The following is a 25,933-nucleotide window of genomic DNA, read 5'->3' on the forward strand; positions in this document are numbered from 1 at the left end:
TCCTGGGAAAAATCGATATCTACGTTTTTCTCTCCGTATTTGTCTGTTTTGCTGAGGGGTTCAAGCATTGCTCACCCCCGAGTTACAGACAAATGCTGGAAGATTTCGCTTTCACCCGACCAGTAGCTCTGCTTCATCAAGAAGAGTTCTGTTGACCGAGGCCTCCTGCAGCAGCTACACAAGAAGCGGTTCTTGAGGCAGTACATCCCTGTGTTCAGGATCAGAGACTTCAGCTTTCCTTGCAATCATAGGCTTTCTACGAGCCGGCAGCGGATATAGCTGGATATCTTGAAATCTTCTGCAACACTGTCCCAGGGGGACTGGATCCGCCTTCACTGGTGGGTGTTGGATGATGGAACGTCTTCTTAGGCCAGAGTCAGTCATGGACTTCTGTCTTCTTCTCCGCCGAGGGCTGCTTCTCCCCCTTTCATATGTGAAGAACGTAGGCCCTTGTAACCACCTAGTCTTCTATCTGAAGTAGCCTTCTTCTCCTCAGTCGAGATTTAGCTACAGATGAGAAGCTTCTTCGGTCTTGCTGTCCCAGGAAGTGTTCCCTGGGTAGCATGTGACTCTCGTTTAGGGTTCCTGTCCCATGCTCTGCATGCGCCCTTACAAGAGTCATCGGATAGAGATGTGCCCTCTTAGGACCATCTCTTATCTCGCTCCAGCCTGGGCATAGAAGATGGAAGAACAGGTGAAGAGGATGAATACCTCGACTCCTTCTCGGATGTCATAAGTGGACTCTGAATCCATCGGCATCATTTGTCGGGTTCGAGTCCTTCTTGTTCCCCTTCTCCTTGGACATTGTATCAATGATACTCCTCCTCGCTCTTGCAACCAGGAGGAGTAGCCCAGGTGTGCAGAACTCCAGTCAGTTTGAGAGACTCACTCAGATTCCTCCCTCCAACCAGTGAGTCTCCTAATGTGTGGACTGATGGTTTGTATATCATGTCAGGAACAATACAATTTGAAAGGTTGTATTTTTCCTAACTATACTAACCTGAGGTCCTTCACATTACATTTTATGCCCGCCTCATGCCACCCCCTCAATCGGACCTGGATCAAAAGGCAACTGGAATGTTTGCACATCCAGGCAGGCGTGGTATTCCCCGCCTACCTGGCGGTGGCCACTGCCTAACCACCTTGCTCAAGAGGTTAACGGCCATTTCCAGCCTACACTGAAAGTAATTCCTAATGTAAAGGACCTCAGGTTTGTATAGTTAAGAAGAATACAATTTACTTTCAAAAATTGTTATTTTTTTAAGATAACTTTGAAATTATATTGATAATATAATTTCAAAGATTAATACAGTAGTAGGATAATAATTTAAGGTATATTTGATTTAGATGATACTTTAAGTATACATTTGGTATTTGAACTTTATAAGCATTTTTGGGGGTGGGTTAGCAAGTATTCGCGGATTTTAACTATTCACGGGTGGGGGTCTGGAACGCATCCCCGCAAATACAGGGCGTTTACTGTAATGCGTTTAGACCAACGAGAATCTATCTTTTAACAAAATTAGAAGTTAATGGTAACCCAGGTGGATTTCAAGCACTATTATCATGTGTGTAACTGTAGAATCTAAGTTAGATAATTTTTTTTTTCCAGATATCAAGATAATTTAAGACAAGGATGGATGATGAAGGTTTCTTGGAATGTACTCAAGCTCTACCAGATGACTGGGATGGTGACAGTGATGGTGAACCACATGAGCAGCCAGAATTGGTAAGTTTATTTATTTCAAGAAGTAAATGAACTTGAAGTTGCTTTTTTATAAATAGGAAGCAAGCTGTACTGGTAGAGTATTAGTTCCTATGGGGATACAAACTGTAGTCTTTTATGAGGACATAACTTCAGCATAAAGTGGTTTGGTGAGAGTAATTGTGATCTGAACGATGGTGCTCGATTCCTTCAAGGAAGTTGGACATGCAGGAGGAGGTGGATACACTGATTTCATGATTGGATAATTCCCTTACTCTTTCATTCATTTTTATATAAGCAACTTACCAAGTAATTACATAGCTATAGTTTCCTCTTGCACGGGAGCTTAAATTAAAAACTTTGTGGGTAACACTTCGAAGTTTAGTGCAGATGACTGGTCTCACCCACTCACGGGAATACCAAGAACGACTTAGCAGACAACCTCAGTCTGTTTCTACAACCTCAGTCTGTTTCTACCGTGCTCGAGTAAACACCAAGTGTCGATGGCAGCTTTGTTCTTAAATTTGCCGGTTGGAAACCAGATTTCGGTGAAGTATTGTCACTAATTATGGGTAGCCTTCAACCCTACAGCTTTCAGGATCAGTATTTTATTGTTTTGTTATTAAGATCTGATTCAATTTTGTCATATTTATTCAAGTTTGTCATATTTTGCTAGGCTATAGTAGCGAATTTGCAGTCAAATGGGTTAGCTACTGGTAGCATGGTTTACTGCGCTACCACCTTTACAGGTTAACATAAACGTAAACATTGCGTTCATTGCCGAAGTAATATTTATGATAATGAATTACTTATCTTCAAGTCTCAGTTGATGTGTTAGGATTTGAGACATGTCTGTGTGAAGATACTCTGTGTACTTCAACTATTGTCGATAAAGGTTAACTTTCCTTCCCCAAATGGCGTAATAACGTAAATATTGTGTTCGCTACCCGTCCGACTTTTTTGATAGTGAATTCATAGCTGAAAGTTTCTGTTGCGGGATGGCCCGAGTTAGAGGGTTAAGATAGAGGTGGCTAAATGTTGGCGTTAATGGTGATAGTGTTGTTACAACTTGCTACAAATTGACTGGGCTTCCCAATCCCAAACCACAACAACCCTCAGTTCACCATTCATAAGCAGAGCTTGGACATGCACAATATAATACGCAAGACTTAATACAGTACAGTACATAACAATCTCAATGTTTGATAGGATTTGAGATATGTCTGTTTGATAGTACCCAGTGTACTTTGAACTATGTCAGTAAAGGTCAACTTTTCCTTTTCTGAGTAGTGTAAAAAAACTTAACATTGCATTTGCTACCTCATTTACCAATTAGCATAATATAACGTAAATATTGCGTTCTCTACCGATCCAATATGTTCAGTAATGAATACATATCTGCAATCTCAAATTATGTTGGTTAGGATTTGAGATATGTTTGTATGATGGTACTGTGTGCTTCATAACATTTGTCTGTAAAAAATTAATTGAACAATTTATTATTACACTCTCCTTTGCAGAAAACTGAAAAGTGTAAGGGCAGGAATGCAGTAGGAGAGAATTCTGCTTAATGTTTTGGTTACAATGAGCTTTAGCAAGAAAACGTTCTCAACAGCCGAGAACAGTGCTCTGGTACTTGCTTTGGCAGTACATATACTAAACAAAGATGACATAAATTGTGAAGAGTTCCACATTCTTTAGCTAATACTAGGAGCGCCCAGTAGCACTCGCCAGCTCCTGAGCTACTATCTCGCCTGGCGCCAACTGCAGAGCACTGGGCACCCACTACTGGGCGCTCGCTCTGCACCCACTCTCAGGCACTCTGCGCCAGTTACTGAGATCCTGTCGCCAACTCTCTCTTAGTGCTGGCCTTCCTGCTTTATTATCCACTTGCTCCCACGCCTGGCTCCCTCACTTCCTTCCCGTGCCATTGCCAGTCTTGTGTCTGGGTTAACAGACATTAACCTTGCAATAATAGTTAAGTGTTGTGTAGTGGAGGAGTTGGCTGCTCATCCCTTGATACTCCTAGACAAAGGTCACTGTCAAGAGCCCCATGCACCACGGAGGAGGCATACCAGAAGTCCAAGAGAGGTTGGGGTGTTTACACACGGGTAGTCCCCTCCCTGTAGTTGAGACTGTTGCTGGTCCCAGGCATCGACAGACAGCCACTGGAGAGGCGTCTTACTGGATGTGTAGTGAAAGGGTAGCTATCCTGCCCCTCAGATCTCCTAAACGCAGTCCCCTGTCAGACTCCCATGCACCAGGGAGGAGGCATACTGAGGTCCACGGGAGTCCGGAGGGGTTTGCCCCTGGGTAGTTGCCCTTCAGTCGAACCTGCTGTCCACAGGTGTTGATGGACAGCCATTATAAAGGTGTCCATAGAGATGTACTTTTTGAAGTTTTGCTAGCCTTCAGTTAACTCTTTCACTGCAAAACTTCCAATTATGCTTTGTTAGCCATTGGACTTCTTTGCTGCAAAGCTGCCACTTAAGTAGCAGATGCTCCTGGCTATACCGCCACGTTGCTACAGGTTAAGTGGAGGCATGCAGAACACCAGTATTGGCACCAAGCAGAACATAAACTCCCGAGCTTCCAATAGCGCCCGAGCACCCTATAGCGCCAGAGCTTGTCTTCAAACAGAGCTTCCAGCACCAGTTCTTGTGTATCTGGCTCCAGCCTACTACTGGCTGACACCAGTCTCTCTTTAGCTCGACTCCTGTCTCTTCTAAGAACAGACTGTTGTTCTATTTTGAGCGCAATTTCCAGTTGAACGCCTAGCTCCGGTCTTCAAGCGGCTGACTCTAGTCTCTGATCATTGGGTGTCCTTCAGTATCGGACTCTCTCCTTTGAGTACCATACAACTGCTCTCAGGCTGTTTTGTCACTTTTCAGCCTGTTCCAGATGGGCCGAATTGCTCCCTTTCGACAGCAATTAGTGTCTCAAAGCACTGTCCTTTGCAGACAGGGACTTATGTGTACAAATTTATGAGCTTCTTGAAGAAGGCTGTCACCTCTACAGGGAGTTGGGAGTCCGACTAGGTTTTTAAGGGAGCAAGACAAGTGTTTTTTGTCCTTCCCTCCCTCTGGTGCTTAGACGGAATTAGTCAGATTTTAGTTTTTAACCAAGTACAGTTCCGCATATGTAGTCAGTCTGTACGAGGTGTCATCGAGTCCACGCAAGGCGTTATCATACTAACAAGTCAATCCAGCCCTGATGGCCATGTATCTGTGGCTGTCAAGTATCGGCAGGGTTGATAACTGGACCACTTAATTGTCTCAGACCTGTCCTATGAGAGTCTTCCAGTGGGAGAATTTAGGCTTCGATATCTACGGCATAAGACTTCTCTCAAGTCCTCAATCTGTTTGCTTTTGTCTTCCTTTCTGATCATGAACTTCAGCTTGTCCCACAAAACCAATTGGGACAAAGAATGATAACCATAACCAGACTCCACTGTTTTTTCCCAAGATCTGGTTTTAATTCGGACCTACGGTGGCATCTGTCCGAATTTAGACTTTTGGAAGAAGTCCCTTATCATGAGACTAGTCTTAGACTGCTTCTCAGTCCTTGTTCTAGTAGAGGGAGCCTGCTCGGGGAACAGGAAAATTACCGGGACATGCCCCTGGGGGAACGAACCTTCACATTTATGCCAGAGAGCTGAGAGCTATTCCCATAAGACTTCAGTTCTTCTCGACCCTCACTCACTCGTAGACTGTGGTCACAGTCCTTACTTTTTTACATTAGCTCTTACCACCAAGCAACAAGAGGGTTTTTCTACAGATGATAACTCGAGTTTTTTTCTAGTCCAATTGGAATTTCTGGCAGTTGAACTGAGCTGTCAGCAACTCACTCTTACTCTCCAGTGGACCTTGAATCCCCTGAACTGTCGGGTTAGGCCAATCTTGACTGTCTGCCTCCTTAAAGGAATCTTCTAGTCTGGGCAACAGACACCTTACTGCAAGATCATTCCAACCTGGACCTGTAAGCTCTACCACCGTTCAACATGGTCAAGGGAGGGCTGAACTTTCTCAGGCTTGTCAGAACATTATGACGTTCCTCGTAGCCCCATTCTGAACCATCATTTATGGTTCCCAAATTGCTATGGTTGATTGGTGAACTCTCCAAGAATCCTTCCGCTATTCGTTTCTTCTCGAACAACCTCATTTCAAGAGACACCACCACGGGTGGTACGCTGTTACGCAGACAGGCTTTGGGCTGTCCGGTTGCTTGTCAGGATAGCGGGGCTTTTTTCAGGGGTGCTACAAGAGACATTTGAAAGATGCAGACTCCATCGTATAGCTCAGCCTACCAATCTAAGTGAACGATGTTCCGAATTTGGTGTCTCAGACTCTAAGTTTCTTATGAGACAGTTATGACTCAGTGGCAGCATTGACTTTTATCAGAGAGGATATAGGATCTCTAATGTTTCTCTTTTTAGGGATATCGAGCTGTGTATGACTCAGTAATGCAGTTTGCTCATTTACCTTGGGGGTTTTAATTGAGAACGAGGACCCTTTCATGACCTGGAACCGTTCTCTTCTCTCAAGGACTTAGTGGAAGAGAAGACGGTCTTGACAGCCAGGGACAATGCTCCGAGCTGCCAGGAGCTCCCTCCAGCCTGAGCCTTTACCTCATCTGACTTCCAGCTCACCTGGTGCCAACTCTGCCCTGAGCTCCAAAGAGTGCCCTTCAGCTCCTGACCAATTAGTTATCTGGCATCCAGCCCAGCTGGCACCACCTACGTCCTGGCACCAGCTCAGTACTCCCAGTGCCTGGCACCAGCTTCCGATCGTCTGGTGCCAAATCTCCCCACATTCTTGACGCCCAGGAGGCCATTCATAACTTTTAGTGTTCTGACAAGAACCCTTTTTTTCGCCCTCTAAGAACGCGTTGTTCTTCTTCATGTACAGACTTGGTCTGTGAGACCATTCTTAGTTTCAGGAGAGCATTATGCCTACTTTTAAGTGAAAGCTAAAGGCATCAGAACAACTTCTATCTCATTACCCTTCATGTATAGATGCCCCTTATGTCCATTCTACAATCGACCTACTGGAAGTGTAATAAATTTTTGCTTTGCACCTCTTCAGAAAAGTTTCAACAGTATTAAAAATTTTTTGCAGTACCTTGTGATTATTAGTAACTGGCTTGGCATCATGCAAGGAAGCACAGGATTTTCTTCTACTATCTCTTCACCTTGTACAGTAGTAAGGTGCCAAGTTTTGTGAGAGCCGGGGGTACACTGTACCCCCGGCTCTCAGTGGATGGGTCGTGGTCTTTACTTCAGTGCAGGTGACAGTGTTATCTGGTTGCTTTATTGTGGTACTGCACTCAGGGCAAGGGCACTTTTTGAAGTTTTGCCAGCCTTTGGTTAACGCCTTTGCTCTAAAACTTTCTTTATGCTTTACTAGCCATCAGATTTCTCCTACGCTGCAAAGCTCCCACATAAGTAACAGAGGCAGTTTTCTACTGCAGGCTCTCCTAACTTATAAGGAATGACAAGCATTGTTTTCATTGCTAGCATGTTTTTCTATTTCAGATTCATTATATGTCTTTTCTCCCTTAGACCACTGTCATCCCTTTCCCCAGTCCACTGTGAATGAGATTGCTTTGGACCTCCAGAAGTCCAGGCAGGACCTCTTGGCACAGTCAGCGAGACATCCAAAGGAGTCAGTCTCCTTTGGCACCAAGTCAGTCTCTCCTCTCCATCCTCAGCCCTTTCATGGCAGCAGGCAGACGTTCCAGTCTATACCTCGGTCGAATGTTCGCTTCTCAGCCAGGACAGTCAAGAAGACCTCCTCCAAGCCTTCCTCCTGGAAGTGAAGACACAGTCCTCCTTGCTCCTGTAGGAGCCAGACACCTCCTTTTTTTGGGAGAGTAAGGGGAGCATAACAATGAATCGTGGTGTTCTTAGGGAGGGCTACTCCATCCCGTTCAGGGAGTCACCCTCTTTGGTCAATACTCCCATCATATTAACTGCCTGCTCTGTACGCTCAGAGAAGCATTCGGCCCTTTCGGGAGAAGTTGCTTCCCTCCTCAGAAAGAGAGCTGTAAAAGTGGTGGAGGATATACAGACAGAAGGGTTTTACAACCATCTTTTTGTAGTCCCCAAGTCATCAGGGGGTTGGAGACCTGTCGTTGATATCAGTGCCCGAAATTTCTTTTTCCAGAAGACAAAATTCAGGATGGAAACGAACCAGACACTCCTGTCACCCATTCACCAGAGCGATTGGATGGTTACCATTGACATGCAGGACACACTTCCATGTTCCCATCTATCCATCCAGACTCCAGGAAGTACCTCAGGTTCATATTCCAGGACAGAGTTTTTCAGTTTCGAGCTCTGTTCTTCGGTCTCTACAGCTCCTCAAGTTTTTACTTGGGTTCTCGCCCCTTTAGCAAAGCGGCTCCACCTTATGAGTATCATTATCTCCCTGTATGTGGACTATTGGCTTCTTCAATCCCCTTCGAAGGAGAAGTGCATGGAGGACCTACAGAAAACCCTTCTCCTAGCTCAAGAATTAAGATTACTAGTCAACATGCAGAAGTCCCAGCTGACTCCAACACAGGAAATTCTTTATTTGGGAATGATGATCAACTCTCAAAGTTTTCAGGCTTTTACGTCCCCCAAGAGAGTCGAATCCTGCCTGCAGAAGGTACGCAGCTTTCTCTCTCTCTCTCTCTCCTGTCTTGTTCAGCCAACCAGTGGATGAGCCTTCTAGGAATTCTAGCTTCATGCACATGAGGATGCTGCAATTTTTCATGAGAGCAAGCGGGGCCAGGAGAGTTCATCTGAACTCATTTGTGTTTCCCATAATTTCTCATAACAAAAAAGATCAAGACAGACCTGCAATGGAGGTCTGAAGAAAGACTTTTGGAAGGAAAGTCTCTCCTTCCTCTGAGCCCTGACCTAGACTTCTACTCAGGTGCTTTGGACCTAGGTTGGGGAGCTCTTCTAGGAAGCATGTAAGTTTTCGGGATATGGTCTCTGGAACAGACAAAAGTGCACATCAACGTCAGGGAATTGAAGGCAATTCATTTGGGCCTTCAGTCCTTCACGACAGATTTTCAACAAGACAGTGATGGTCTACTCGGACAACACCGCCCTGTCATATATCAAGAAGCAAGGAGGGACTCACTCTTTCTCCCTCTGCGAGGCAACAAGGACCTCCTGTGGACAGAACAGAATCGGACCAGGATCTTCACTTGTTTCATTCAAGGCAAATTAAACATGCTGGCAGGCAAGCTGAGCCATTGCAAACAGGTCCTCCCTGCAAAATGGACTCTAGATCCACTGGTATGCTCCAATCTGTGGAAATTGTGGGGAAAACCAACCCTAGACCTGTTTGCAACTTCTAGGAATCATTGCCTTCCACTGTTCTGTTCTCCAGCCCTAGACCCTCTGGGATGGGTGACAGACACCATGCTTCAGGACTGGTCGAACATGGACCTACTGATCTGTAAATTGTTCGCAAAAAATTTTTTTTCATCGGGAAATATTCACTAACTAGTGTATTTTGATGTGATTTTCATGACTAAATACATTTTTTATGATAAAAAAATTATTTACTAATTTTCAAATATTAATAATAATAATAATAATAATAATAATAATAATAATAAAAATAATAATAAAAACAACAACAATAATAATAATAATAATAATAATAATAATAAACTAGTTTTCTCCCCTCCATTCAGGACGGACCAGACCTCATTAAAGCAAAGATAGATGCTCGGAATCGATACTATTGAAATAGTAAAATTATATTAAAGTACTATTGAAATTATATTAAAATGATATTAAGTGTTTCAGAATGATAGTATGAGCATATTTGGAGGGTACATTTTATGATAAAATAGTGATTTACGGTACATACTAATTTTCAGTTATTAATATTAAGTTTAATAAGTTTAGATAATTATTAAATAAAAATAATAATTGTTCCTACACAAATACAAACCCTTGGTCCTTTACATATGGGGGATACTTTTGGCGTAGCTGAACTGGCCGCTAAAGACTTACAAGGCATGTGTTGGCATTACTACCAGCTGGGCATGTGGGTTGGTAATAATGGGAAGCCCAGGGGACCAACCGCCCAGCTTCACGCATTCACTTTACTTTCCGGCCTCATCTGAAGTGGACGTGTTTCCTGACTCTCTGCTTGGACTTTCCTGAATGCTAAAGCTTGAACCTTTTCACGGTGTGTTTGGTCCTGTTTTCATTTTGGCTTGTTCCCCTGTATAACTGTGCATGTTTGTAATATGGATGATCTTTTACAAACCCATGACTTGGGTAAGCCTGTGCGCCAGATTTGCTCTGGCAAGGACAAGAAATGTGGCGCCTTCCATTTATGATCGAGAATCTGACCCCACCCCCTTTGCTTAAAATGCCATAGAAGGGGCAAGACCCTCCTGGTGTACTGTTGATGACCCTGTGATGTGTGTGGGCTTTGGTCCCAGGCAGTGGATGGTACTTTCGAGGCCCAGATACAAACGGAAGGAATCTAAGGCATCGGAGGGGCTGTCTTCGGCTCCTTCGACTCCGATAGTTGTTAATCCTTCTCAGTCATATCTGAGTCCCGATGGCCTGCCCTTACTGCCCCTGTTGGAATCTATCTCCCTTCCCCTGTGTCTGCATCCGCAGTCACAGAGGAGGCGAGATCAGTCGACCTAGCCTACACTCCACTCAGTTCTCTCCCTCACCCAGAGTCCCTGATCCTTGGGTTAGGGGGGGAACCCCTGCCCACTTTGTCTTCCTCAGTTTTGGTTTCTGTGCCGGGTTTGAGTCAGGCGTGGGAGTCTCTCGGGATGGTTGGCAACCCTGATCTTCCTTCACTCCTCGAGCATATCAGCTCTGCTGCGTGGGCGGGAGCACTGCTCCCTCCCCCCCACTACTCACACGGTGGATGTTCTCACGACCACCACCGTCACTGCTGTGCTGCCGAGGAGCATGGTAACTTCGGTGGGAACTCATCACGCATATGGTGCGGTTCCTACCGCTGCCATCTCAGTTTCGACGCTGGCTGGTCTGGACTGTTCGGTCACTCCGCCACCTCCCGACTACGCTTTCACACCTCCTGCCTCGCTTCCACCGTTACCCATGCCGACTTCGGACTGCCCAACGTTCCCTGCGTCTCCTATTGTTCCTACCAATGGACGCTCTCAGCACGAATCACCTCAGCCGGTTGCTCCTGCTGCTGTCCCTGCCCCAGTTCCCGTTGACCCCTGGTCTGTCTTCGGTAAACTGGGGGATGCGGTCTTGTCTCTGCTTGATAAGAAGAAGAAGCGTGCTTGTCAACCGTCCCCATCTTCGTCTTCCTCTTTGTCATCGTTGTTGTCATCCTCCTCTTCGTCTTCGTCTACTTCTTCCGCTCCCTCTTCTAAGTCCAATTGGGCTAGGAAGGGGAGGGCAGTCCCTCCCCCCTCTAAGAAGACTCACTCTTACAAGGGGGCGCAGTCTTCCCCTCAGGAAATGACTGCTGGTTCTCTCACTGAGAAGGGCACCTCAGTACCCTCCTCAGACCGTTCGGGGGCTTCGTCCTCCCGGACTGGTTTCATTTCAGCACCTCCCAAGCGAGTGTTGCCGAAGGCACGGTCTCCTATGGGAGACCGCGCAGTCTCAACTCCCGTTGCAATTTCGAGCACGGAACGGGAGAAAGGGAAGAGCCTTTGGGCTTCTCCTCCACCCAAACCGTCGCCCTTGCCCAAATCGGACAAAGGTTCGGCGGGGAGGGTGTCCAAGGACAGCTCGTCCCCAAAGACGTCGGGAGGAACCATGAACGGGTCCCCGCAGCCTTCTTCGTCTGTTCCGACGCTGAAGAAGGCTGGAACGCGCCCAGATGATAGGGATAGCAGCCTCCAATTGGCAGTCCGTGCTCCTGTGTTGGTCTCCTCTGCACACCCCAGTGTAGAGGCCTGTCCAGTGTCGGAGTGTGGATCGGCTGTGAGGAGACCGTCCCCTGATCGTCATGATGGTCGCTCGCCCAGACGAGCAAGTCCGTCTAGGCCCTCTCACAACCCTCCACTGCAGGTTGGAGATCGTGAGGGGTCCGTCGCCTCCAGCTGGGTATACCAGCAGCTGCAGCGGGTAGTGTTAGCTCTGTCTCTCCCACCCTCAACTTCCTCGGGATTACTCCGGGAGACAGGGGTCGGGTAGGATTGCTGAGGCTGAGGCCCGCGGGCAATCCAGCTTCAGGCATCGTCCGCCTTCCTCACCCAGGTGAGCGAGAGGTCGACGCTCTCTGTGTACGCAGGCAGAGAGACGGCGTCTGTCTCGGCTCTCCCCTCACCGGATGAGGCCTTTCAGATGACCTGCCTCGAGGTCTTCTTCCGGAGAGGTCCGGACACCGGAAATGCAGAGGGCTTTTGTAGTAGAGGTTGCTGTTGCGCCTGATCTGCCTTTGCAACGTCTGGAGAACCGCTTCAGCTCTGGAAGAACGTGTTGTCCAGGCTGGAGTAGTTCTACACTTCTCTAAGAGGGAGCCCAAACCCTCTCTTGGTCTATCGTGGTCTCCCTTGGCGGACAGTGTACTCCAAGCAGGTGAACGACTTGCCCTGGACCATCGTCTTACGCCCGGCCGACCCATCCCACCAGCTGTTACCCTCTCTCTCAAGGCAGAAGTACTACGTTCCATCGGAAGGTGCACTGCAGTAGAAGGTCATGGAGCCAGGACTGACTCGTTTAGCACCTGGTGTCCCTTGGCTCAGCTGGCTGGAAAGCAGGTGCTTCTCTCAAGCTGAGCTGAACGCTTTGGAGGTACAGCTCTGTCTGCCCCTCAGCGATCTCTTGGCTCGACAACTGGAGCCTTCAGCGTTGTCAAGAATTGCATCTTTGTCTGGTGCAGGCGAAGACCGACCTTCAGGGTCTTTGCAGTCTGGGGGTGAGGCTTTCTCCTTATAACCCACCAGGACGGCAAACCTCTGAAGCGAACCTGGTACTGAAGAGAAGGAGGCGGTGTTATCCGGATCTTCAGATCAGTGGAATGCCGGCTGCAGTTTCTCTGCGAATGGACCCGTTCTGGACTCCCTCCTCTTCCCCAGGGGAGAGGTGGATGCTGCGGATGGACAAGAGAAAGGCCGACAGTGACTCTCTTGTCCATCAGGCAGCGAAGAAAGGTGTTGCGCAGCCCTCTTGTTCTCGTCGGTCGGTGAACCAGGCTAGCACCCCAGCCCCGGAAGTCTGATGCTCGACAGGCGCTGATGGTAAAAGTCCAGTCCTCTGCTTCGCCCACGGAAGGAACCGCAAGGTCCTTTTTCGCCAACCTGTTCCCCAAGAGGAAAGGTAAGGCAAAGAAGAAGAGGGAGGGGGCTCAACTAAGGCGGTGAGCCCCTCAGGTGCTGCCGCCAGTTGGGGGTGCCTATCAAGCCAGTGGGCAACGTGGGCAGCCGACACGGAGCGGAGACCTGGGTAGGGATGTCCCTGGGAGGGATATTCTTTTACCCTTCGAGTCTGTCTTCCTCACCAACACTCTGTCCAGTTCCCATCTTATCTCAAAGACCCTGAAGAAACAGGCCCTTCTTCAGGAGGTCAAAACTATGTTGGAGAAGCTTTATCGAGTCGTCGAGATCGTGGGTCCCTAGGCCTCTACAGCAGGATCTTTCTGCGGAGAAGCTTCGGCTGGAAGCCAGTGATCAACCTCTCCCCTGAATCATTTCCCCGCTTGCCAGACACGGTTCAAGATGGAGACGGGGCGATTTCAACATGGGCCATCAGGAAGCGACTTCAGTTGACAAATGATTTGATGGATGTATACTTCCAAGTGCCAGTTCATCCATCGCCTCAACGGGTTCCTTCGCTTTGTCCTCAACGGAGTGGTCTACCAATTCAAAGTTCCCTGTTTCGACTGTCGATCCACTCGCAAGTGTTCACGAGTGTTCACCCTCATTTCAGTATGGGCCCATTCGCATCGGGATACGCCTACTGCGTATCTCGACAATTGGTTGATCCTGGCAAGCTCCCGCTTGCAGTTGCTACAGGACAGAGATCATCTCCTCGAAGTTGTGTCACTAACTGGGTCGTGATCAACTTCCGAAGTCGGATCACCCCCCAAACAGAGGACTCGTAATCAGGCATGCTGATCGCACACCGCAGCAAGCAAAGTCTTTTCCTTCTCCCCAGGCTGGATCAGCACGTTCAGGAAGGTGGGAGGCAAAGTTCCTGGCGCAACAGGACCAAACAGCTCAACAATGGCAGAAGTCGGATTGGCCAAACCCGTTGTCCTTGGAAACTCGTTCCGCACGGTCAGCTCCACCTTCGGTCTCTCCAGTGGAGACTGAGGGGACTTCTGGGATCGGTCTCGGGGCCCAGTCAGTTCTCTATCCCTATCCTCAGGGAGATGAGGGACGATCTCTACCTGTTGGTTGGACGACAGGAACCTCTGCATGGGGATACCTCTATCTTCTCGTCCTCCAGACATCCTTCTCTTTTCAGACACATCGAGGGAGGGCTGGGGTGCACACCTGGAAGAGTTGCTGACTTAAGGTGTGTGGGACCAACACAACAGGCACCTTCACATCAATGTCCTGGAGATGAAGGCAGCGTTCTTAGGTCTTCCCAATGCTTCCAGGACCGTTTGATGGGACATGATGGCGTTAATGGTGACAACACGAAGCAGTGGTGGCATACGTCCAACAAGCAAGGGGTCTTGTCTCCCGCGCTCTCCACGAGTTGACGCTGCAGGTGCACCAATGGGCAGTCGCCCACTCTCTGGAGCTGTCAGCCAGGTACATTCCAGGCAAGAGGAATGTTCTAGCGAACATGCTCAGCCGTGGGGGTCAGGTAGTGGGGTCCAAGTGGTCCCTCCATCACAGTGTGGCAGACAGGCTCTTCAACCTGGGGGGCGTCCAAGAGTGGGCCTGTTCGCCACCCAGTACAACAGTAAGCTTCCAACCTTCTTCTCTGTCGTACTGGACCCGTGGGCACCTGCAGAAGACGCCTTCCAACACTCATGGGACAACCTCTAAGTGTATGCTCTTCACTGTTCTGTCTCCTTCGCCAGTTCAGTCGAGTTCTGTGTCGCATGAACCTTTGAATGATCTTGTGCTTAAGTGTCCAGAGGCTGCTTATCCAGACCTGCTGGCTCTGCTCTCCGAGGTTCCGAGAGAGCTTCCTCTGCACAACCTGCCTTCCGCCCCACGTAGAACGGTACCACCAGGCCGTGGCCTCCTGTCTATTCTCGCCTGGAGTTATCCAATTATCTCTTGCGAACAGAGGCTTTTCTTGCTGGGCAGCGACAGATGGCAAGATACCCTCAGGAAGTCCTCAGCAGCAGCTTACCAGGATGAGTGGCACGTCTTCTATGGTTGGTGTGCGTAGACAGTTATCTCGGGTCGGAGCCACTCTTCAGCAGGTAGCGGATTTCCTCGTCTATCTTCGTCGGGAGAAGCTCTTATCGTTTCAGTGCAAGGGATACAGGGCGGCCTAGCCTTGTCCTGGTTGGAAAGACATCGATATTTCTTCCTCCCTGGAAATATCTTTTGCTGATCAAGAGCTTCGAACGTCTTGCCCACCCAGGAACTCAGGCCCCTGAGTGGGGCGTGTCGTTTTGTGGAGAACCCTGACACCTCGTGCCCCTTATGAGCCACTACGGCCACAGACAGGCATCTGACTCTCAAGACCATCTTCCTACTAGCCCTGGCATCGGCGAAGAGGATTAGTGAATGACAGGGACTTTCCTTTGCAATTAAACACTCAAGGGGGTGGGCATCTGTGACACTCGAATTTGTCCCAGAGTTTGTAGTGAAGACTCAAAACCCAGCGGTCCCTGACGCTCGGCTTGAGTCTTTCACGATCCCATCCCTGAGTGACTTCGTAGACAATGACCCTGTCGAGTTGCGACTCTGTCCTGTATGGGCACTACGGCACTATCTGAAGAGAACATGACACCTCAGGCCTGAGTGTCGGCGACTCTTTGTTAGCACCGGGACCCCTAAGAAGGAGTTGTCCAAGAACACAATCTCTTTCTGGCTTCGTGAGGTTATCAAGAAAGCATATGCAGTGGCTGGGGAGGGCGACACCAGCGCTCTACGCCCCTGTGCTCACGAAATCAGAGGGATTGCGCCCTCTTTAGCATTCAAGAAGAACCTGTCGGTTCAGCAGGTACTGAAGGCCGGTGTATGGTCACGCCAGACCACATTCACCTCTTTTTACCTAGGGGACGTTACCCATCGGTCTTTGGATACCTTCTCCTTGGGGCCAGTGGTGGCTGATCAACAAGTTGTGTAACTTACCCAGCTCCTGTAAAGGAGAGTTGCGTCTTGTCTGTTGTACATGCATGATTGGGCATGAAAAGGTGGTGACTGGCTCTCTTCCCTCCTATCATCCAATCCTTTACTGGCAGGAGTTTAGGCTATACAAGCCTAACCAGACGTCTGACGCAGGTGAGTATCCTAATTCTTGTTGCCTCCAGGTACACATTATATGTAATGTCCTCTTCCCTGCAAGGCAGGGAAGGGTTGGTGGCACTCACTAAACCCATTCTTTATGTTGGTCGTTAGTCCCCGACGTTTCCCAATCACCCCTTATGTGTTTGGGAAGGGTTCTCTCTGGCTTTCACGTCACTGTGTGCTTGTTTACCTACTGTGACCTCACCACAGCAAGGACGGTCTAGTAGACTGGTCTGTGACACCACAGTTCTCACAACGGTGATCACGGTCAGGTGGCCATGTCCTTCTGGCTCTTACCCCAGGAGAACACAAGTTGCGGTTGAACTTCCAGCCATTCAGAGACCTCCACTCAGATTCCTCCCACCGAATCTTGAGTCCCCATATGTAAAGGACCAAGGGTTTGTATTTGTGTAGGAACAAATCGCCTTTTTTAAAAGTAAAATGCATTTTTCCCAACATACAAACCCGAGGTCCTTTAAACGCTTTTAAATACGTGTGGGAAGAACGCCACCAACAACACTGACTAGTGGCGGCCGACCGAAACTCTTTTTCTTTACAAACATCATATGATTCATCGGGTCGGATTCCGGTTTGTTGTTTGAGCTCCATCGCAAAATTTACTCAACATTTCGCGTCAAAATCTGATTATGTTGAGTTCTGGTACTGTTAAGGACCGGGGTTCTACTGTACTTACATTTCATAATATAAACCCTAGAATATATAAAAAAAGGAGTAGTAGATGTAAGCATCTCATCTGCAAGTAGAATGTAGGCCGCAGATGTTCTGAATTAACTGATTGACTGTGAATTGAGCACATTTTAAAGTACAGTAGGATAGGATACAAGAAAAAATTAATCAGATGTAAAATATTGAAATGGTAGCTTTCTTCATTTTCAGACCAATGCTACTCTTGTTTTAATGTCAGATTTCATTTTTGACAAATGCCTGTGGTTAATGTGCAAAATAAATTCTCTTGCTATTATTTTCCTTCTTGTAATGTTTCACTTTTTTATATTACTTTTTTTCACTGGAAATGACTATGGATCTTATTTCCTAATTTACCGGTATTTTCATCCTTATTGGTAGTGCTTTTATAAAACGTTTTCTGTTATAGTTAAGCGGTTTTTTCTTTTGTAAATCTTAGCAATATGATTATTACAAAGATTTTCATGCTGCATATTTCAAGAACATTTAGATGCTTATCTATAAAAGTGCTAATTAGACTTCTACTGTATATGCCATCAAATATAGTAAAAGGCATAAAACAGTCTTGATCAGGTGTCCTCAGTGTTGATTGTAATAAGCTGAGAACCCTTAGTATGGCCTAAGTGTTCCCCAAATGGTATACCAGGCAGTACTCACCTACTGGATTATGGCAATTTCAAGTAGTTTAAATCCATGATTTTTAAGGATAGTAATTTATGCATTCATATGTCATCATATGAACAAGTGACCACAACTATAGTATAGTTGTCATACATAAAAACAATTTCCAAAATAATTATTGTACAGTTCAAGTTGACTGCACTTTTTACCATTATAGTGCAAACTAATCTGTCATATTGAAAAATAATTCAGATTCACAAAAGAACTTATCACAGCCTTTTGGAATAGGTATATGGTGTATGAGAGCAGTGGGGTGTACTTTCATGTAAACACTTAAAGTTATTGAAATATCATTGGTGTGTAAGGAGTACTGTCCTCCCTTGCTAAGATTGATTGAAGATGATAATTGAATTTATGGTGCATACAAGTGACAAACATTGGGAAAAGAGCTACTTTTAATGTACTGTTTTCACTAGACAAATGTTATAAACAAGGTCGTATGAATTCAAGAATTTGTGTGATCTTCTTGAGGAAAAGAAAAAATTACATATGTAGCTCAAAAGTTTGTTTATCAATGAGGAGTCTCATCATGTTTTGTTGTTTGTGAGTACTTGTTTCAGTTGTTTAAATGTTTACAATCCTTGCAGGTGGCTTGGCTTCTTGTGGGTGATACAAAATATGAAGTGTATGAAGGAGAAACTAAAATTGGGAGGGATTCTGCTTCATGTGCAATTGTTCTTTCACAAAAGGTAAGGTCATTTAAAAATATACTACTTAAAAAACAGAGTAAAGTTTTTCATACACATGGAGAACTGTCATCATTGTAAATTTGCCAGAATATTTTAGTAAGCTGTGTAGAGACGAATTAAAAGAACTGACATGACCTCCTACCAGCAGTAAGCTACTCCCATTGGTGTTTATCCATGGGTCACTCAGCTTTGCTGGGATCTGTTTCATGAGAATTACTCTAGATTATTTTTTATTCACATCTTTGTAATCCTAGTTAATAGTTGTTCCTACACAAATACAAACCTTCAGTCTTTACATAGGATTTTGCTTGTGAACGCGAGCTGGAATGGCCGTTAACTTTCAAACAGTGTCATTAGCTGCTGATGGTAGGGGGGGAAGCCCCGCTCACTCATCGGTCTGCACTCCACTTTGCTTTTGACCTCTGTCATGTGAAGACGTCTGCGCTTCTCTGCCCAATTGCCATTTGCTTTCTTTTGTTTTATTTTTAGTTGATATATTTTTGTGTGATTGCTGTTTGTGATATAATTATATACAAACCCCTCAATCACCTTAGCCATTGAAGAGAAAACTACTGGGTTAGGCACTGTCCAGGGAAGGACAGGCTGAGTATTCAGTTTCTCTCTTTTTTTTTTTTTGAGGTTGATCCTCATTTATTACCATTTATTATCATTTGTCCCACCATGACATAAGTGTAATAAGCAATCTAACCCGATTTCTTTTTTCAGTATTGTGGAGGTATAGAGGGATGAATAAATTTGTTTGTATTTAGCATTTCCCAACGTTTTGTGTGTGTGTGAGAGAGAGAGAGAGAGCAGTGTAATTATCGTTGTGAGTGGATTCGGTTGTTGGAGTTCGTTTACTGGCGCTGTCTGTCTGTCGGAGTTTTTCAGTTTTGGGAAGTCTTAGGCAGTTGAGGGTCCAACCTTGAAAGTGAGCAGGAGTTCGTCTGTTTTTTTAGTACCAACATTAATGGTTTCCATGTGTCTCTTCTTTTTTTTCGTTACGTTGTTGGTGGAGAATTAGGTTTAAGTTTTTGTTTTGTGGTTGTGCTGTGATTGGCGACCGTGGACCTTTGGTCGTCTCCAGCAACCGAGGATCAGGGTGAGTGTTGTGTGTTGTTTTGTTTGTGGATTTGAAATTCCGCCACATTATATTTGGCGTAACGTAGGGCAGCTGGTGTTGCAGCTGCAATTGAGATTGGTGGCTGGTAGTGTGACTGGAGGAAAGGATGGAAGAGGAACTGGTGAGGTTGAGAGAGGGAGGAATCGTGGTTGAGGGTGAGAATGAGAGTTGAGAGTCAGTTGGAGAGATGGGGTAATGCTATGGAGTGCAAAAAAGAAATGAAAGGGGAGATGAAAGAGTCAGAAGAGGATGGATAAAAAGTTGGAGGGAATGATGAAAGGTGTGGAAGAAATGGTGAAAGGTATGTTCAAGGGTGTTTTTGGAGAAGGGGCTGTGGAGGCAGGTTCTCTGGAGCGTGTGAAGGGGCAGAGAGAAGAAAAGGAGGAAGAAGTGAATGGGCGTGGTGATGAAGTGATCTTAGGAATAGGAAGTAAGCAGAGAGAGAATGAGGCAGGGGGTAAGGAAAAGGGGAATGAAAAGCAAGGGGAAGGAACAGAGGAAAAGTAAGGATAAGTCAGGGAAGAAAAAGGGAAGAAGGGGAAAAGGAAGAAACTGGTAAGAAGGGTAAGGAAGTGGGAAGGCAGGAAAGAAGGAGAGAGGTGAAAGATACTAGTGATAGTGAGGCGGATGAGGTGAATGGATAAAGTGGATAAAAAGAAGGGGAAGAAGAGTGTAATGAGTAAGATGAATGTAAGTGCAGAAGTGGACTCTTTGTATTCGGAAGAGGGTATGAAAAGGACAGAGTGGAAGTAGTGAAAGTGAGTGAAAGTGAGAAAGAAGTGAGAAGGCTATGTATGTGAGGGAGGTACCCGGTGTGAAGGTATAATGAGTATGGAGAGTAGGGATGTGCATGATTTCTTTAGGGAGTATGAAGGTTTTGTCAGGATAAGTATGGGGGAGAGTAAGAGGGTGTGGGCACGAGAATTAGGAGAATATTTGACTGGGTTTTGCTTGATATGTATAGGGTTATTATGAGTGTGGGAGATGTTGGGTATGACAAGGTGAAAGCTAGACTAGTTGAGCAGCGGCGTATGATAGCGGTGTTAAGTATAAGAGGAAGAATGAATTTGATGAGAGCAGAATGAAAGCTGGAAACCTTGTCACTGTATGCTTGTAGGCTGGAGGCGTTGTTCGCAAGGAAGAAGTTTGGGATGATGGGATAGATGAATGTAAGAGGAGTTAAATCGGAAGTTGTTAGGGACAGTGCCAGATGGAGTTAGAAAATTTGTGAACTTGAAGCGGAAGGAGAAGAAAGATGGGCCAGAATGAAAGGTTGACTTAGGGAGAAATTTTGGAAATTGTGAAGATTATGAGCTTGACAGGGTTATAAAAGAGAGCAGAAATGTGAGTGTAAGGGCTGGGGTAGATGAGAGAGTGCCAGAGTTTGGAAACTTTAGGGATGCAGTGTTGAGGGGCCCAATGAGAATGGCGATAGTGTAATAGATAGGAGTGTAATAGCAAGTAATGTGGAGGTGCCAGTGAGGATGAATGGTGTGTTTGTAAAGGGAACAATGGGTTGGGCCCAGGTTAGGGATAATAGTGTACAAAGGGAAGGTCGGTGTGAGTGGAAGTGGCGAAGTGTTTTAGATGTGGAAAGGAAGGACATACAAAGAATGAGTGTAGGTGGGGCTTTAGGAGCGTGTTTCCGGTGTGGGGCAGTGGGGACATTTGGTAAGAGGTGTCAGAAAGATAGGGGGTTAAATGCTGGAGTGCGGACAGGTGGATCATATTGCTAATGGTTGTAGGGGTACCAGTGAATGTAATATGTGCCCAACTGTAGTAAGAATGGGCATTATCTGAGAATGTGTTCAGAACAGGCGAAGTGTGAATGTGGAATGGAAGTGCATGTATCAAGTGTATGTAAACGAAGAGAGGGTGACTGTGACAGCGAGTCGGAAACTGAGTGTGAAAGGGGTTCAAATGGGTGGATCCTCCAGGATACAAGCGGTGCGTGTGATGCATGTCACGTGAGGGGTTTGTGTATGGAGGATCAGCAATTTGTTTTGATAAGAGTATGGTAGAAAACGTAAGAATGGTAGAAAACGTAAGAAAGGGAAGAACGTAAGTGAAAGGAATGACCATAAGTTGTGTGATAGGGTGTGAGTGCCAAAGTGAAAATGAGTGATAAAGCATGTATCGGATGAATGGGATGGTATGAATAGAGCGTATAGCATGTCGTGTTTGATATAACTGAGTTGACTGAGCAGTGTAGGGGTGAGTGAAGCGGTTGGAGGTGGCCAAAGTGTAAGAGTAAGAGGCGTAGCAGTGATGAGGCCAGTGATTAGAAAGCATGAATGAGATCGTTGCAAGAATTGGAAGGTCAATGAGCAAATGGGATGGGTTAGTTGAAGAATTGGGAGGTATTTGGGAACGAGTTAGAGGTATAGATGAGATTGTGGATGAAATTGAGAGTGGTAATAGTGAAGAAGATAGCGTGAATCTGAGGAGAATGGAGGAGAAGATGTGAATTTGAATGTTGCTAGAAGAGAGAATGATTATGTGCTTGTGACGATCTAGAGGACCTGCTAGTGAGCATCCGTGGGTGTTGCGTAAAAGGCGATTTGAATGCAGTGTGAAAAGGTGTTGGTTGGGAAATGCTAAAGGGGAAGAATTATAGAGGATGAGTAAATTTGTTTGTATTTAGCATTTCCCAACGTTTTTGTGTGTGTGAGAGAGAGAGAGAGAGAGAGAGAGAGAAGTTAGCGTAAATTGTCGTGGTGGTTCGGTTGTTGGAGTTCGTTTACTGGCGCTGTCTGTCTGTCTGTCGGGTTTTTTCGTTTTGGGAAGTCTTGGGTAGTTGAGGTCCAACCTTGAAAGTGAACGGGGAGTTCGTCTGTTTTTGGTACCAACATTATTGGTTCATGTGTCTCTTCTTTTTTTTTTTCGTTGTTGGTGGAGAATTCGGTTTAAGTTTTGTTTTGTGGTTGTGTGTGCTGTGATTGGCGACCGTGGACCTTTGGTCCGTCTCCAGCAACCGAGGATCAGGGTGAGTGTTGTGTGTTGTTTTGTTTGTGGGTTGAAATTCCGCCACAGAGGCTGAGGGCCTTAGAGAGGTATGTGCCTCTAGGCCTCTTTGGAGAGCCGAGTGTCTTTTGAATTTAATGATCACTCCTAGGTTCGAGGGGCTTGCCGTTATCTGCCTCGACCATGCCCGGGATGACTTAACGGCCATAGTGTCTGCCAACTGGGACTGCTCCTGATCCCTTAGTAACCCCTCATGCAGTATTGGGATTGAGTTCCCAGGTACTGCCGTATACATCATCTTTGAGTGATGTTCTCCTCTACTGTACATGCTGTTGCCGAAGGCACACTCAGGAAATTCAAAGAAAGAAGAAGGAAGTTGTCATTGTGTCTTTGTTTTTTCTTCATCGTCGTGTGCTGCCGCTTCTCCCCCCAATCTTCTTCCAGGCTGGTAAGCAGAGGAAGAGGAAGGTTGCCTCATGCTCCCATTGCCTTGCGCATGTATGCAACTGCTACCCGAGGTTCTCCAGAACCCGATAGCCCTCCTACCCAGACAACCAGTACCGGCCCCAGTGCTGGTCTACTGAGACCAGGCCTGGTGTCTTGCTAGTGGTACCTTGGTACTTCTGCTCCTGTTGCTGAGCGCATGGGTGCAACCACTACCCAGGGCTCTTTGGACCCCTGTTGTACTGTTACCAGCTCTGGTAGGCTTCCTACCCAGGTCTTCAGTACCACCCTGGTCTCCTGCTAGCGATACCACTGCTCCCGTTGCTGAGTGCATGGGTGCAACCGTTACCTGGGGTTCTTCGGACCTCAAGTGTACCGGTACCAGCCCCGGTAGTCTTCCTACCTGGGCCTTCAGTACTAGCCTTGGTCTCCTTCTAGCATTACGGCTGCTCCCGTTGCTGAGTGCATGGGTGCAACCCCTACCTGGGGTTCTTCGGACCCCAGAGTACTGGTACCGGCCCTGGTAGGCCACGTACCCTGGCTATCGGTACTACCCATGGTTTCTCGCTAGCAGTACCATGGTACTGCTGCTCCCATTGTTGACCGCACAGGTGCAACTGCTACCCTGGGTTCTTCGGACCCCTGTACTGGTACCAGCCCCAGTGGCCCACCTACCTGGGCCACTGGTTCTAGCCCCGTACAGATGCTGGCCCCGCTCCAGTGCTGGCTCTGCACCAGCCCTGCTCTGGTGCTGACCCTTTGCCACTAACGGCCCTGGTAGCCCGTCTACTTGGGTCCGCAATGGTCCCTGGCTTACGGACCCAGTCACAGCTGCCAGCGCATGCCAGTGAGGAAAGGTGAGCATAGAGCATGCAGGTGCTCCCTACCCCCCTCCCACTCTTCAAGAGAACGATCTAGGGCTCCTGGAATTGTGGCCTGGCGATCACTTTGGTCGCTCGGGCAAGTTAAGAGGTGGTCCTCTGCTCATGTTCACATAAGCGAGACAACTCTCCCCGACCCAGGCAGACATCGTCATTGCGGGTTGATGACTGCCCACAGCCTTGCTTACCTGCCAGGACTTTGTCTTCGGCAGGTGGGGCAAGGGTGTTCGTGATCTTTCACTTGTTCCCTACTCCTCAAATTTTTTTTTTTTTATTCCAGGAGATAGGAGCCGTACAGGTTTGGGCTTGACCAGAAACATTCTCGTGCCCATTCAGGCCTGTGACACATAGGCTTACATTCCTGGTCCAATCTGCAGACTGGACAGGACATATGTCGAATGGTTAAGAGATCATCGGGCTCTGGCGAGTGTCTCTTATGGAGTTAGGGAGACACCTTGTGGAGATCATTAGAATGATATGTCTTTTTAATGATCCCAGGGAGGAGGCATTATCTTTTCTTGCTCCATGCTTCCCCAGGCAAGAGAGTGCTCCCTGGTCCAGTTGTTCATGCAAGACACTTTCTCTGCCTCAAGCCCACCTGAGGAAATATGTTCTCTCAAAGAGATCATTGCTGTCTTTTAGGTTGAACCGGACCTGACTCGGTGTCCAGTCTGTCCCTAGAATGTCACCAAGCAGAGGGAATCTCCCTATTGGAAGTGGAGAAAGTGGCACCGGAATTGACTGATAGTGCAGCATTCCAGTTAGTCTCATAGGTCATTCTTTGGGTCTATCATTGACTAAGATTGGTTTTATCCTCAGACCTCCATACACCTGAGGAATATGCTGCCCACGAGACTGTTACTCTGGGAGGTAGTGATATTATCTACCTCCTACCTCCTCCAAGAGAATGCTCCCTGCAAGGCACTTTCTCTGCCTCAAGCCCACCAGAGGAAATATCATGTTCTCTCAAAGAGATCATTGCTGTCTTTTAGGCTGAACCAGACCTGACTCATGTGTGTCCGGTCTGTCCCTAGAATGTCTCCATACGGAGGGAATCTCCCTATCGCAAGCAGAGACAACAGCACCAGAATTGACTGCCAGAGCAGCATTCCAGTTAGTCTCGTAGATCGGTCTTTGGGTTTGTCTTTGACAAGATTCGTTTTTATCCTTGGGCCTCCATACACCTGAGAAGAATGCTGCCCATGAGACTGTTACTCTGGGAGGTAGTGATATTATTTACCTCCTCTAGTAGACAGCAACTGGTCGGGGGAGACATAGTGTTGCTTCAAACTTCGTGGTCTGTTAGTCCCAAGTCAGCTTTGGTGCTCAGGGACGGACTGGTTCTAGGATCCTTCCCCCCTTCTTTGCTAGAGGGAGGGGGAGGCCTCAGTGAACAGGCTTCGGCTTGGTCACAGGCAGTGGGTAAGTCCTTTAGGTCTTTGCTTGGCACTACAGCTGTGGCCCTTCCCCTTCGGTCAGAGAAAGTCCCAGACTTCCTCAACTCCTTGCAGAGATGCCCATTCTTCTTCTACCCGAGTAGAAGACAGAGGACACCTGGGGTGCAGCAGTCCTTCCCAGTTGTTGCCAAAGGGGGTGGTGTCTCTGTCGAGCCATTGGGCAAGCTTGGCAGCAACATGGAGCAGGAGTATGGGTAGTGGATGCTTGTCAGGTAAGGTTCTGCTACCCTTAGAGTCTTCGACATCCCTCATCTTTCCAGTCCAGTTCTGAATGCTTATTCCCAGCTCAAGGAAAGACCTCACCCTGTGGGAAGAGGTGAAGATGCTGTGGGAGTCTTCTACCCCTCTTCCCACTGAACTGCTTCATTCACCAGAACCAGTCATACATGGAACAGTCTGTTCTGTTCACGATTCCATCAGAAGGGTGACTTCTTGCTGTTCGGGGATTTGAGGGATGTGTATACTCAGTACCTACTCATCGGTCCTCATGCAAGTAGCTCCTTTTTACCCTTGAGAGGGGAACGGTGTTCTAATTAAAAGTGCTTATTTTGGACTCGTAACCGCTCCCCCAAGGGTTCACTTGAGTGTACAGTTTTTATCTCTACTCAAGCTCGATTGCACGGGTATGTCTACAGAAGTACCAGTGCGATTGGCTGGTCCTGGTGAGCTCTTTGCCAAGGTTGTTAGGACAAAGAGCAACTTCTCGAATGTTTATCCTGACTTGTGTCTAGTGATCAACTTTGAGGAAGTCAGATATCACACATTACACGCAAGCAGAAGGTAAAGTACCTGAACATGCTGATGGACATGGCAGCAGTGAGGGTCCTCCCATGGGACTCTTTTATTGGCAGGTACAGAGAGGCAGTGCAGAAGTTCTTGTCTTAGCAGGAACAACCCACTCG

The 25,933-nt window shown here is 47.0% G+C and overlaps 1 protein-coding gene across 2 annotated transcripts in view; it reads left to right on the forward strand.

The window, feature by feature from the left end:
* The window catches only part of LOC136844447 (mediator of DNA damage checkpoint protein 1-like), a 214,415-nt gene that overhangs the window by 16,416 nt on the left and 172,066 nt on the right, over positions 1-25,933 (forward strand). For both annotated transcript variants that reach the window (XM_067113693.1, XM_067113694.1), the window contains exons 2-3: positions 1,613-1,729; positions 18,061-18,162. In XM_067113693.1, the coding sequence (XP_066969794.1) occupies positions 1,637-1,729; positions 18,061-18,162 (195 nt within the window). In that variant the 5' untranslated portion in view covers positions 1,613-1,636. The remainder of the gene's footprint in view (positions 1-1,612; positions 1,730-18,060; positions 18,163-25,933) is intronic.

The sequence above is a fragment of the Macrobrachium rosenbergii genome, chromosome 12, assembly GCF_040412425.1.
Source record: "Macrobrachium rosenbergii isolate ZJJX-2024 chromosome 12, ASM4041242v1, whole genome shotgun sequence".
Classification (NCBI taxonomy): domain Eukaryota; kingdom Metazoa; phylum Arthropoda; class Malacostraca; order Decapoda; family Palaemonidae; genus Macrobrachium; species Macrobrachium rosenbergii.